This window comes from Pelobates fuscus, chromosome 6 (genome assembly GCF_036172605.1).
Source record: "Pelobates fuscus isolate aPelFus1 chromosome 6, aPelFus1.pri, whole genome shotgun sequence".
Classification (NCBI taxonomy): Eukaryota; Metazoa; Chordata; class Amphibia; order Anura; family Pelobatidae; genus Pelobates; species Pelobates fuscus.
In genome coordinates this window covers 91,688,995-91,703,246 of record NC_086322.1, presented here as the reverse complement: position 1 = coordinate 91,703,246, position 14,252 = coordinate 91,688,995, and the positions used below count along the sequence as shown (strand labels likewise).

The following is a 14,252-nucleotide window of genomic DNA, read 5'->3' as shown; positions in this document are numbered from 1 at the left end:
AAGAAAACCTAAAAACAAATAGAATCAAAAACATTCATATTTATACATTGCTGCTCTTCTTTTTTTTTTTTTTCAATTTGACAATTTTTATTTTTTATCAAGTATTCGTGGGGGTACAGAAGAAAAAGAGGGAAGTAGTCAGTGGGTAACAATGACTACTTCCCTCTTTCACAATTTCTATTTTAGTAGTCAGTGGGTAACAATTGGCAATGTATTCCTGCATCAAACAACAAACAATTGTTCCACATGAGCTCCCACCCTAGAAGTCCAGAATGACTATAAGTAGTGTCTTTCTAGCTTAACATGGTGGTCGTATTTATTGGTCTATTCTCGTTTGTGCTATACTCTCCACCCTGCCTGTTGGAGCCTTCCTTGTCGGTGTGGTTCCATCTTTTGAGGCCCCTTTACCCATTGGTCGCTGGGTGCAGTTATATTATTGGAGGGTCGGGGTGGCATGGTTTGGCAGTGGTTGTGAGTAGAAGTTTAGGGTTCACTATGCCATACTCCATGTCAGCTCACTGTGGCGCTGTCGTTGGTAATTATCTTGCCAGGGGGGGGAATGGGAAGGAGGATTAAATAGGGGAGCAGAAAATAACTAGTGGGGGAGCGGTTATTGAGTGACTCGTATGTCTTGATCTTCAACTGTGAGTGAGTGCCCTAGCGTTGCCCATGTGCTTCTTGGGGGCCTGCTAGTGGGTTGCTTCTATTCTACTTAATAGTTGGCGACGTGTCATACGTCAGTGACGTGTATAGCCTGGGTCTAATGTCTGGGGCAAGGGTGCACCTGGCTGGCGTTCACTCAGGCTTCAGTTGCGTCTTAGTGTGGCTGTGGGTGTGGTAACATTGCTGCTCTTCTATGTAGCAAATGGCATTGAGTTCTTCGGACTCCTGTACAATGCAGGGGGTGGAGCTATGTAATTTACAGTCCCTCTGCTCAAAGCAGAGGAACTAATTTGAGCACTTATGAGAAACATGTTACTTTTTGGAAGAGGAGCTAAATCATGATGGGCAAGGTAAGTGCTCTCTTATTTTATGTGTGGAGTGTGGTGTTATTTTTGAGTAGTGAATATCCTGGAATATATTTTCTGAATTATTTTAGGGGTGTGAATGGTGAATGGCCAAGAAAATTAAAGCTAAAATGTTCAATCAGATATCGATCATTGCATTGGTATAAAATAATTATCTTGGATATGATAGTGTTATACAAATATATTTGGGGAAGTACAAACCACTGTCTGGAAATCTATTCAGAATCAGGACTATAGATAAGGTCACAGATTTAAACTGGAAGAAAGTAGTTTTAGTCTAAGGCAAGGGAAAGAGTTTTGTACAGTAATAACAACAAGGATGTGGAATTCTCTGCCTGAAGATGTGGTTTTATCAGAGTCTATACAGATGTTTAAACAGCAATCGGATACATACTTGCAAAAACATGATATTTAGAGATATAATTTTTAATTAGTGGGATAATAGTTTTTTGCTCCAAGGAGATTTTTTTGTAATTTGTTGCAAAATTAAAAGTGCTTCAGACTGACTTTTTTGCCTTCTTTTGGATCAACAGCAAAAACCAAAAGGCTGAACTTGATGGATGCTTGTATCTTTTCAGCTATTTTACTATGTAATGGACAGAGTTATCTTGAAAGAGCCATAAGCTAGTTTTGAAGATTGTGATGTAATGTTATAATAATATTTTTTTATTTTTGGCAAAGTGAGACATGCAGTGCACCCAGCAAGGGTGGTCAAAACAAGGGAATTTTATAGTCCACAATGCACAAGATTATACAATTTGCAGGATAAAAAGTAAAATAATATTTAACCCCTTAAGGACACATGACATGTGTGACATGTCATGATTACCTTTTATTCCAGAAGTTTGGTCCTTAAGGGGTTAAAGTATAACAAAATATAACAGAACATTAACATATTCTTCTGGCTCAATCGACTCCTGTGCTTAACCCCTGCTGGGTTCGCAACCCTTTCCTCCCACAGTGTCAGGATTACCCACAACTTTTCAAATTTGGCTAATGGGTTTAGTGCTGAGTATAAGGTGCGTTAACTTTTAGAGGTCTTCCAAAAATGTGATAACTTGATTAAGGTTGGGTATTTTTAAGGACTTCCTGTTCTTTTCTATCTGAGTCTGTAATCCCAACAGTACAATCCCCAATCTTTGTATTTGCAATTTATCAAGTGCAGGAGGGTATCTACCCAGAATAGCACACTCTGGTTTGAAAGGAAGTTCAATCCTTAATTTTTCTTTTATAAGTGCTTATATTGAGCAACACACCTGGTTTATCTTAGAGCAGGGCTTCCCAACCCAGTTCTCAAGTATCCCCCTACCAGTCCAGGATTTAGGGTTTACCCTATTGTGTCTACATTTTTTTTTTTGCTTTGTTTTTATATAAAAACACCTTAGACACAACTGGGTAATCCTAAATCCTGGACTGTTAGGGGGTACTTGAGGACACAATCTCTCACAATCTCCACAATCTCTCAAGAACAGTTTTGATGTTCCCAGGTATATATGGTTATTTGGTTTCAGGTGCCACAGTGTTAATATTGTATAAAGTAGTTGTGCGTGATTAGTACAGTGGGTTTATCCCTGATTGCGTGCAAATAAGGTTTGCCATTATATGTCGGTGATGTGGCTGAACATGTTTTTTGCCCATGTTGATTGGTAAGTAGGTTTGCTATATGACATATGTTCCTGGATTGTGTGATAATACATGGATGTCAGTCCTTTCATCCTCTCAGGGTGTCCCTCATTACATTGTCCCTCAATATATTCAGTCTCTCTGTGCTTCTGTGTTTCTTACACACCACTCCCCCAGGCCCTCACGTCTTGTCATTCAAGTTTAAAAATCACTGAGAGAAACTTTCTAGTGCTCTGTTAATTTATAGCGATGCTATACAAAGTTGCAGTTGACCTCCATACCTGAGCCCTGATTCTTAATCGTCACTTGTCCCTCACTACACTGTTCTCTCCAAAGCTGACCTCGGACTGTGCCTTTGACTACTCTGTTGCCTAAACCCTCATGATCTATCCAATATACAATTTGAATGTTGGCCTCCCTGCAAACGCTGAACTTACTTGTTGTTTAGAATGTGTTTGCTCCTTAAAAACTACAACTGTCAAGCTCTCCAAAGACATTCAAAGTGAATTACATTCCTGCTTCCACAAAGTAAAAGGTATTACTTTTCCTGCTAAATAATTATTTTATTCATGGTTAAAGCCTGTCTCTTAAAGATCTGTGTGACTTTAGTCTGCAGTTGTGTTCCAAACATATTCTAATCCTGACACAAGTAATGGATAACTCTAGTGTGGTTTATTTAGTACGCACTAACTCCTCTTGTAGTGGTGAGTGTTGTACTTGAATATATCTGTAATTGTTTTTAGGATGTAAGTGATCTTTAGATGATAATTGTTGGAATGTTGCAATTTGTGGACCCTGATAAAGGTGGCCTATTGTTCTGATGGCTCTGTCAGCCCAGGGTGAAACGTCTAGATCCACTCTCCTGTTGTGCCGTGTTTGAACAGGAGTCACCCTGAAAAATGTATCCATAATTGTGATGTGTTTTGATGGCTTTTGTCAGATTTGTAAAGAGTGCCTTGTAGTTTGATACGGGGACATAGGAGGAGGGGGGAAGATCAATGCCCCAGAGTGCTTGGGAAATTCATGTTAGGACTACTGTGGCATCCTCCACATCTGCTCATTGAACTTTTGCCGGTTCAGAGAAAAAAATAAAGTTTGTGCCAAGTGATAGTATTGCACCCACGCATAAACACAACCTATTTTTATATAAAGTTGTAACCATCACTCTGGAATTTTCATGGATTCAGGTTTCCAATCAAAAGTGTAATTATCGCTTAGTTTGTAGCTTACCCAAGTGATTTTGATGTATTTATTCTATGATATGATACTTTGCTGTATTCCTGGATTCCAGTAGCATCTCTAATTAGACATGGCAAAGCTTTCAAGGAAAGTACATACAAAAGTGGTGACATCAGGCATCCCTGCCTTGTTCCATTGCTTATATCAAATTGAGATGACATGCATCCTGCCGATAGTACTTGGGCTGCTGGCTGCTAATACAGCTCCATGACTGCCTGTGCAAAGGACATGAGGAAGCAAAATGCTTGTAATACTTTATCCATATGTCCCCAAGACAGTCAGTCAAATACCTTCTCCACAACTAAACGGAAGAAGACTCCACCCTCATTGATGTTGCCTATCATATTTCTCGTGGCATCTTCTATCTGCCTTCCTAAAACAAATCCCACCTGAATGGAACGGATCAAATTGGGTAAGGTTCTCGCTAGCCTAGTCGCCTGAATTCCAGCATAAAGTTTGTAATCTATATTTAACAAAGATATTGGTCTCAAGTTGGCACACCACACCGGAGGTTTTCCTAGTTTTTATAGTATTAAAACGTGTGCAAGTAGCATTTCTGTAAGAATCTTACCTGTCTTTTGGAGATGTTAGAACAGAGCAAGCAAGTTGGGAGTTAAGATTGGTGAGAATAGTACTTATAGTACTTTGCTGTGAACCCATGAGGGCCGGGTGATTTCCCTTGAGGTAAAGACTCAGTTTACCTCCAATTCCTTGTGTTCAGTAATATTCTCTGAAAGGATCTTTGCCAGCCCAGAGGACACATGCAGAAGTAATTTATCCCTAAGGAATTGGCCAATGTCAGGTTGGCTAGGTTGATGAGTGTATTCACTTAATTTCATATTGGATAAAGAATGGAAAAACCTGGCACAGATATTTTTTGTTCCTTCTGGATTGTATATTTTCCGGGGCTTGTCAACTAGGAGAAACAGGTTGGAATTAGAAGCTGCCTGTTTACGCAGTTTGTTTGCTAGCATACCTCCTGCCTTATTCCAGTTTCTCCCTCAGTCTCCTGAGCATAAATGCTGTCCTTCTTACTTGAATAGCATTGAGTTCCATTTTTCCCATGTCTAAATTGGAAAGATTATCATCCCTTGGGTATTACATGTGTATCTGAGATAAGTTTGCTATTTTAAGGGACAGTGCAAGTATTTTCTTTTGCCTGGTCTTCTTAATGGACAAAAGCTAATATAACCATAGTGCTTGCAGAGAAATGTCAGCAGAGGCATTTTATTGAAAGTAATTGCAGAAATTCGTGCTGAAATACTTAAGTTTTAGCTCTTTTTGTAATAGATGATCTTTAATGTGCCATTTCTGATATGTATGTGTCAATGGACCTAGTGCTAATTGTAGGGAGACAGGAATGTGGTCCGACCATGTGGTCTATTTTAAATTAAATGTACTTTAGAAAGTATAGCTTAATTTGACGAGATATTTTAACTCTCTAAAGTAAAAGTGCTTTTGTTTGAGCACATTAAATAACACCGAGCCTCAATAGCAAGCTAGTAACCAACCTCATGCTGATGAGTTGCATTAACAACGAAACAGCTGTCCATGAGTGGTTCACTGGCTTTGCTCCTGTTCGTGAGGTGTGTTTCACAGCTGTTGCATACAGCAAACACAAACACAAACTCCAAGGAATCCATGTATAAAATGTAATAAATTAAGCAAACAAAATTGATTCCTTGTTGAACTAATTTGCATATGATCACCCAGAATACTTTGCAGTAGTAACATCACTTCAAATTGGAGATTTCTGTGGGAAATAGCAAGTCTTATGGTTTGACTGGTGTGTGCAGATCTGTGTTTAACAATGTATTGACTATCCACTCAATATCTCTCAATAGACTTCCTGTCTGTCGTGAACCTAGAAACATTTGAAAGCCAGTTATTGAGGTTTTTTTCCCCCAAGGTCTGTCATTTAGACACATATAACCAGATATATTAGTCATGCTCTCAAATTCTCACAACTCTTGACATGAGGTAGGCAGCAGAACTGTAATACAAAAGCACGTAGCATGGAAATAAGCACTGCATCCAAACTACCACTACTTTTGGTTATAGCATTCATCAGCTCAAATATATACACAAAACAAAACCAATAAAAATTCACACAATCACAAATCACTTTGTCCATTTAACTAGGCTATTAAAGTGTATGTTAAAGGGCCACTCTAGGCGCTTAATTCCTTGAGTCCCCTGACTCTATTACCCTATTCATTGTATATATGTATTGTATATAAATATATACAAAGAAGAGATGCCACAAGGTCTCAGTGCATAAAATGCCCTGAGACCAGCTGCATCACCTGGATATATGTATAGCAATATAGTGTTTGTAATAAACTGGCTAAGACATATATAATGATAAAGTCTGATCAAGACCTGATGTAGAAATAATAATAATAAATGAACGTATATACAAGTGATACTGATGCTAATATGCCAACCAGAGAAAAAATGTTAGGAGGGATATAGTACAGAATTCCTTTAGCGATGATATTATATACCCAAATCTAAATGACAGCTTTATTAGAAAAATGCTAAATAAGGGTGGGTCCATCACAATTTTAATACCCTGATACAAAGCTATCACTGGATATTGTCTACCTATTCCTGTGTCTTATCAGAAAAGTAGGTGTTGCGCTTACATCTATAATAGAACACCCTCTATATACATTAGGGCCCCTGACGAAGGTGCATCTCTTAAGGCACCGAAACGCGCGTCGGGCGTTTTTCTCATATCCTATGAGCACTGGGCACTGGTGGTTTTAGCACCATGATCTGCACTAGATTTATGGGATTTATTTGATTTTGACTTTCACTCATTTACTCTTTGCTTCTATGCCTGTCTAGCTAGTTTACCAGGGAGAGAGGCTTTGTAATTGAACATTGTCAGTCTGTTAGATATTGACTTTCTAATTTTATACTATATTCCATCTTTCTCTGTGTTCCTTTGTGAACATTTTCCTGTTTGCAACCTTTTTCAATATGATGATTGATTGCTTGGGTTTGCACCCTAATGTATATAGAGGGTGTTCTATTATAGATGTAAGCGCAACACCTACTTTTCTGATAAGACACAGGAATAGGTAGACAATATCCAGTGATAGCTTTGTATCAGGGTATTAAAATTGTGATGGACCCACCCCTATTTAGCATTTTTCTAAAAAAAATGTAATTTAGATTTGGGTATATAATATCATCGCTAAAGGAATTTTGTACTATATCCCTCCACACATTTTTCTCTGGTTGGCATATTAGCATCAGTATCACTTGTATATACTTTCGTTTATTATTATTATTTCTACATCAGGTCTTGATCAGACTTTATCATTATATATTTGTCTTAGCCAGTTTATGACAAACACTATATTGCTATACATATATCCAGGTGATGCAGCTGGTCTCAGGGCGTTTTATGCACTGAGACATTGTGGCATCTCTTCTTTGTTTCTTGCATTGGATTTATCCTGGGGTCAAGCCCCTTTTGAGATCTCTGGAGTCTCTCTGCGGTACATAAGTCCTTGGGTTATACCCGACACTATCCCATTTCTTCTAGGGTAGAATGTATGGGTATATACCCATGGTCTTATAATTTTCTCTGTTTTCTCTTTATATAAATATATATAAAATTATTTTTGGAGGGTTACTGTTTATTTTTTATAATTTCTGCTTAGTAGGTTGTTATTCCTACACAATAGTTACTATTGTTCCCAATACTATTACCTCACTTGTAGTCATTGTGATTTACACCCCACCTCCTACTCCAAGGTTACGGAGAATTAATATATGGCTGATACCTCTTTGACCTTTGACCTCTGGTCATACACAGCCCCTTGTATTTACTGGTTCACTGATGTTTAGATTTCTTTGGTGTATAAAAGTAGACTTTATATTTATTGTATGTCTTTATAACAACAAATGGATATATCATATATAATGTTTGCTATTATAGTTGTAACAAATTAGGGTTTGTCAGTTGCAGTAGTGCCAGTATTACTCTGGGCTTGGACCCCCTAAACAATGTTAGAAAAATGAAAATATTAGATGGTATACCTTTATAACATCTAATATTTTCTTTTTTTTCATATAATGTTTGCAACCTGACGATATTGAGTATTTGTACTTTTATACTAACCCGTGGCCCGGCCACGCTACATTGAGACCGGCAGGAGGGCGCGCTCTGCGCCTCCCTCCTGCCGGTCACAAACCCGGCCGCCCTCCGCACAGCAGTGCTGCGCCGCCTGGGGCTTGCTAAAGCGCTCAGGTGGCGCAGCATGAGGAGCCACAGCGGGAACTCCGGGTGCAGGGATCCGGTGCCCCCTGCTAAGGGGCGCCCTAGGCGGCTGCCTAGGTCGCCTTACAGGTGGCGCCGGCCCTGCAAGTAGGTGCTGGATTATTATTGACTAATAATAACACCACAATACCTGATTACAATCTTCATATTTTAGCAGTTCCGTAGTATTTGCCACATTTTAGAAAAAGAGAAAATAATGTTTTACCAACATAGTAATAAATCTATCATGTTTGTAATTTGTTTTAATATTTTATTGATCTGATATCATTCAATTTGCAGTCCTGCAGTCTACCCATTTATTTTTCCTTACAAAGATATTGTCATCTACAAATGTATGGATGCTAAGATCACCTTCAGAAATTTTATAAACTCAACTCAATATTTAAAGCTAAGAAACTGACAACACATGTAGGGACTCAACACTAGTTACATCATGTGTACCCCAGTGTCAAGTGGATAACTCCCTAATGAAAAATGGATTGCTTATTATTGTACACCTTACTTGCAGAGGCGTAACTAGAAACCACTAGGCCTCGGTGCTAAAAATTTCCCTGGGCCCCCCCCCCATGTGTTTCATTCACTCCCCTCATGCTTTTCATCTGCCCCATGTGTCTCATTCCCCCCCACCCCTGTATGTGTCTCATAACCCCCACAGCCCCTCCATGTGTCTCATTTCCTTCCCCCCTGCACATCTATGTGCCTCATTCCCTCCCCCCAGCCCCTCCGTGTGTCTCATACCATTCCCCGCTACACCTCCATGTGTCTCATTCCCCCCCCCACCAGCTCCTCCATGTCTCAATCCCCCCACCAGCTCCTCCATGTCTCATTCCCCCAGCACCCACATTTGTCTCATTCACTAAAGTAATAAACTCAAAGTGTATTTAAAGTTTATCTCCAGAGTAGCCAAAGTAAGCATAGCTTACTATGCTAATTTATGGGCATTCTGAAGCTGCCGTATTCCTTGAGTGAGGAAGTGAAGTTTACCCAGGCACTCAGTCTAGTTCTGACCTTTGTCGTCAGTTTCTATCTACTTATCAGGCAAGCTCATCCACATCCTTAGGAGCAACTCTTTTGGACTGGCCCCTTGCCATGTTCAGATTTTCATCCATAATAAAATATTCTCTGTAGAAACAGGAAGGGCGACTTCTCCATGTCAATGTCAAACTGGTGATCTATGTATGTGAATAGATAATCTACTTATTACAAAGACAGCAATGGTTTTCTTTAGATTCTGGAAAACACAGAGAATGTATTTAACACAATTGGAATTATATTAAAGCAGGGAAGATGTGTCAGGTTGCTCATGAAGGTGGGGGTATCCCCTATAGATAAGGATGGATAAAAAAGGGTCTACACAACCAAGGAGATACACAGAGGTAAAGACAGTATAGCCCTCACGAGTCTACCTTCTGGAGTGAGGAGAGGAGCCCTTGGATAAATAATAAAATGTAACTTTTAAAGAATGAATCTAAAATCCCAACAAATATGTGGGAAAATTCAGTCATTACAATCCTAATCAGTGCTAGCATACGTGATTACACAAGTTAGATCATAAATATTGCTAAGAATAATAATGGGGGAAGAAAGGGAAAGGGAAACCAAAAACGGTTAAGTAAAACCTGTCTAACAAGACGGGTAACGGGTTAACAAGGGAGGTTAGGAGCAAAAGGAGGACTAGTACCAGGTAAAAGCAAGCTATACCCTAACGTGCCTTCGAGGGCACCCCTTAAAAAAATCTAATGTTTAAACCACCTCCCACGTTTCCAAGATATCACTTAAAAATAAAGCAAAGCCCTAATCCCACAGCCCCCCAGCAACACACAAAAAAAAGTGCAAGCGTTAAATCAAATCAAAATCGATCTCATTATAAGATTGTGGCAAGGTGGCTTGTCTAAGTTTATAAAGATCATCCATAATCTAAATGCCTAACCCTCACTTCCAGAATCCCAACGCGTGTTTCGCCAAGTGCTGGCTCTTCCCCTGGAAGGGTTGCTCTCCTCACTCCAGAGGGTAGACTCGTGAGGGTTAAACTGTCTTTACCTCGGTGTCTCTCCATGGTTGTCTAGTCCCTTTTTTTATCCATCCTGTATTTAACACAATGATTAAATATTTTGTCTAATTTAGCTTTTTTTTATCTAAATTGTGTCAAACCTCTTCTGCATTTTGTTACAGGTCTTAGCACTTGACATGTTTTTTATTAGGTTCCAATTAATTCAGCACTCCTGACTAAAACAGCTATATATTGTAAGGATTGAATAGCGGAAATATATTTCTGGGGATGTATAATATGTTGTTGCTTTTCTTTTTTAGGAGGAAATCCAAAGTCCGGGGAGTGTTCTAAGCAGAGGATACTTTTTGTTCAGGGTACGTGTCTTATTATTATTATTATCATTATTATTATTATTTATATAGCGCCAACAGATTCCGTAGCGCTTTACTATATTTTGAGAGGGGGGATGTAACTATAAATAGGACAATTACAAGAAAACTTACAGGAACGATAGGTTGAAGAGAATCTATAGGAGGTGGGGTGTAAAACACATTAGGACCGGAAATTAAACATCAATTAAACAGTCAAATCTCACTGTAGGTCACTTATACAAAGAGGTTATAGGGCAATCACATACAAAATGGTCTGGGTTGAAAAAACACTAAAGTCCATCCAGTTCAACCCTGAAGTCCATTATTTTATGCTGTTGATCTCACATGGCATGGGATGCTCCCCTTCCAGAACTTATTCAACAACTGCTCTTTCTAACGAACCCATACTGTGCATTGAACCTTTACCTATGCTCCGTTCGTTCTCAAAGTCGGCCCTAATTAAGAATCAGTAGGCCTTCATTTGATGCACACATCCCTTCCTGTCAACCTCATACTTGTTTTCATATACCCACTAGTTACCTGAGAACATTTCAACCCTTTTAGGTCATGTTGAGCTTTATGTGATATAAATGTTGAGTTTATCCAATGGAGGGAAAAACATTCTAGAAGTAGAGAATTATGGCTAAAAACAGCAAAATATTATCACTGATTGTCATCATATTGCTGCTGTCTAAATGAAAATATGTGAGACCTCAAAATCTAACAAGAGAGGCTTTCTCACCCAAACCAACTGCATGGTAGGGGAGTAGATTTTAAAATAAAATTGGGGGTCTTCCAGACCACACTATTACCACAGAGGTCAACAGATTGTCCTTTTTGCCATGTTTCCTGCCATGTTCCCTTTCTTTCATCCTTTGTATAGTGGAATGGAGGTGATTAAATACTGGGTTGAGAACAAACAGCTCTTACCTTTTCCTCCACACCACCACTTGAAGTCTGGTGAATGTTTGTCCAACCTACATTTGATTAACACACGTCATCAACTTTACGCACACAATCTGCATCCACTATACACATACTGAATCCACTCTACACACACACTGCATCTACGTTACACACAGTGCATCCTTTACACACATATATACTGCATTGTTGTGGGAGGACTTGGGTGGGTTCTATCGGTGGGGTCTCGACTTGAGCTGTGAAAGGGGCTCCAAGATGATGCACATGCATGATAACGTTAAGATCATTTTGAATATGTAATGGTTCAAGCCCATAATCTATGATGAAACCAGTCTTTACCAATGTGCATATAGGCTGATGAGGATTTAAAGTAAATGTTGTGACTACAAACATAATTTGTTGCTTAAAAAACAAATCTTCTAGTGATATTTTGGAAAATTAAATTACTTGTTCTGGTGATGCTGCACAAATTGAAAGGATGTTGATCTTAAAAAACAGTGACTGAAAAATCAGTATTGTGATGAATTCCTATGTTGCTCTTTTTATATTTAGGAAAAGTACAACATCTTAAAAACGAATGCCTATCTAAAAATGTGTGTTTTGCTGACTTAAGATTCATGCTTCCTCTTATCATAGTGTGGCTTAATATATAAAGTAATTAACTACTGGTGTATTATATCATTGTGTGCTTTTTGGGGCGCTGTCTCTTTTTTCATCCCACTTATATTATAATTATTTTTTTTTTTAGCCACGCAATGGGAGGAGATCATTAAGCTTTCGCTAAAAGGTATTACTTTTGGCTATTTTCACTTTTTCTTGATTTTTCACTTTGAGTTTGAGATGTATCCACTTGTAAATTTTATTTTTTCAGGCAGGCATTAGGTAATATTTGAGAGGACTAACTAGTAGACTAAATGTAGTTTCAGCTGGTTTGTTCGCATCAAAATCCTTTTAACCCACACCCGAATGAATCTATTCACCTGGTAATTACCAGTGGAGTTTTTTTCCCATAAATAAGACTCTACAGGTAAATCCCAATCCAAATGATTGGTTCGGGTGTGGATTAAAAAGTCTCCGATTCTGAACTGGCCAAAACAAAATTTTTCACAAGTCTACTAACTAGAAAGTTATATGTAGGGCTTTGGTGAGTTAAGTCCCAACGCTCCAAGGTACATAGTACATATTGATTTTGAGGAAGTTGTGAAGATTTGTGAACAATATTTGAGAGAAATATGCCTTTTGTGTACCTAGAAAAAGTTTTAGATCTTTGAGTTCAGCTCAAATGGAAAATGGGGGCAAAAACAAAAGTGTTGCGTTTATAATTTTGTTCAGTGTAGAATTAGCTAGGTTTAGGGTTAGATAGAGTTAAGGTTAGCTTGGGTTAGGTTCAGTAAGTGTTAGCAAGAGTTACAGCTAGATAGGGTAAGAAATAGTTGAGTACTGGTCAGTATGGTGAAACAGACCACTTCACTTCAACAAATACCCTTTCTAGGAAGCAAGGAAAGAGGCTCGTCAAAATTAGAGCTTCTCCAATTTTATTCTATAAGATCCCCAAAGCATGGCCGAGGTCTACATATGGGGTATTGCCATATTTGGGAGATTAAAGGAGAATGCAAGTCCTGTGGACTTCAACAATAAAGTACAACAATATGCATGGTTGTTGTTGTTTTCTGATATGTTTAGTTTTTTTACATAACAAAGCTGATTTTTTTATTTGTATTTTTTTCCTTTTGTAGATTGGAGCAGATAGAATACGGCAGGTCTTCACAAAGAAAAATGGAATCATCTATCACATTTAAACCTGTATAAATATTAAAGGTCACTATAGAATGTAAAGGTTACTACCCTAAGCTGTTTTTGGTTAGCACAGCCTACATTCTCTTAACATATTAACAATATTAAACTAATGATATTGTTTTCTGCTGTACCAATGTTTATAATTATAGTATGTAATAATTAAAAATGGCTTGTGCATTATACGTTGTGTGTGTTGCTATTACATTTAATGAACTGCTAGACATGTTATTGTAACTTGTAACTAAATACCCTCAAACAATAGTTTTTAAGATCAGTTTTAATCTGTTGGTTAGTCTTTAATTTTATTTTTCTGTATAAAAAAAGTGTATGATCAACAAATAGTTTAAGCACTTTCTGTCATTTGCTGCTTATTCTCTCTTCTGATTGTAGTGAATATTTAAGATTAATAAAGATACCTTTTTACAAATTGTTGTAGTTACAATAAACACACCTGCATAGCGTTTGGGATTATTTGAAGCATCAAACATGTCTTAGTGCAATCAATATGCATCTATGGAGATACAATTCACATGCACGTTCATGCATATATAAAAAATATTCAAGTAACAACATTAAAAACGGATGCATATTACAGAATACACATTAGGAGTTTTCTTGCCTAAAATTCACTGTACATGTATTTAATGTTCAATTTTGGTTGAAAAAGGGACTAAAGCAATACAAAGTTGTACAATAATGTTTACTGTCCAACTTGGTCAAGCAAATAGCAATACAGAAAGGAAGGTTGTAACGGATCACCTGGCACCCCGACTGGGTACCTCCGTTGATGGATGCTCCTAGTGCTTCCCAAGGGCTACAAGCACTCCACTAGACACCATAAGCACTGCAGACCCCACGAACCGCCGCAGCTTGGCTGGGGTCTCGCTGTCTCCTACCCACCCTGGACCTACGACAAGGCTCTAGGCTGCAGTGGGTGAACCTCTCTTCCTTCAGAGAGCGAAACAGGAACAAGCTCTTAAAAG

General features: G+C 38.4%; 1 protein-coding gene across 3 annotated transcripts in view; it reads left to right on the top strand.

Moving 5' to 3' along the window:
* The window catches only part of NMU (neuromedin U), a 69,573-nt gene extending 56,057 nt beyond the window's left edge, over window positions 1-13,516 (top strand). For all 3 annotated transcript variants that reach the window (XM_063458024.1, XM_063458022.1, XM_063458023.1), the window contains 3 exons: window positions 10,498-10,551; window positions 12,221-12,259; window positions 13,209-13,516. In XM_063458024.1, the coding sequence (XP_063314094.1) occupies window positions 10,498-10,551; window positions 12,221-12,256 (90 nt within the window). In that variant the 3' untranslated portion in view covers window positions 12,257-12,259; window positions 13,209-13,516. The remainder of the gene's footprint in view (window positions 1-10,497; window positions 10,552-12,220; window positions 12,260-13,208) is intronic.
* The last annotated feature ends 736 nt before the right edge of the window (window positions 13,517-14,252 follow it).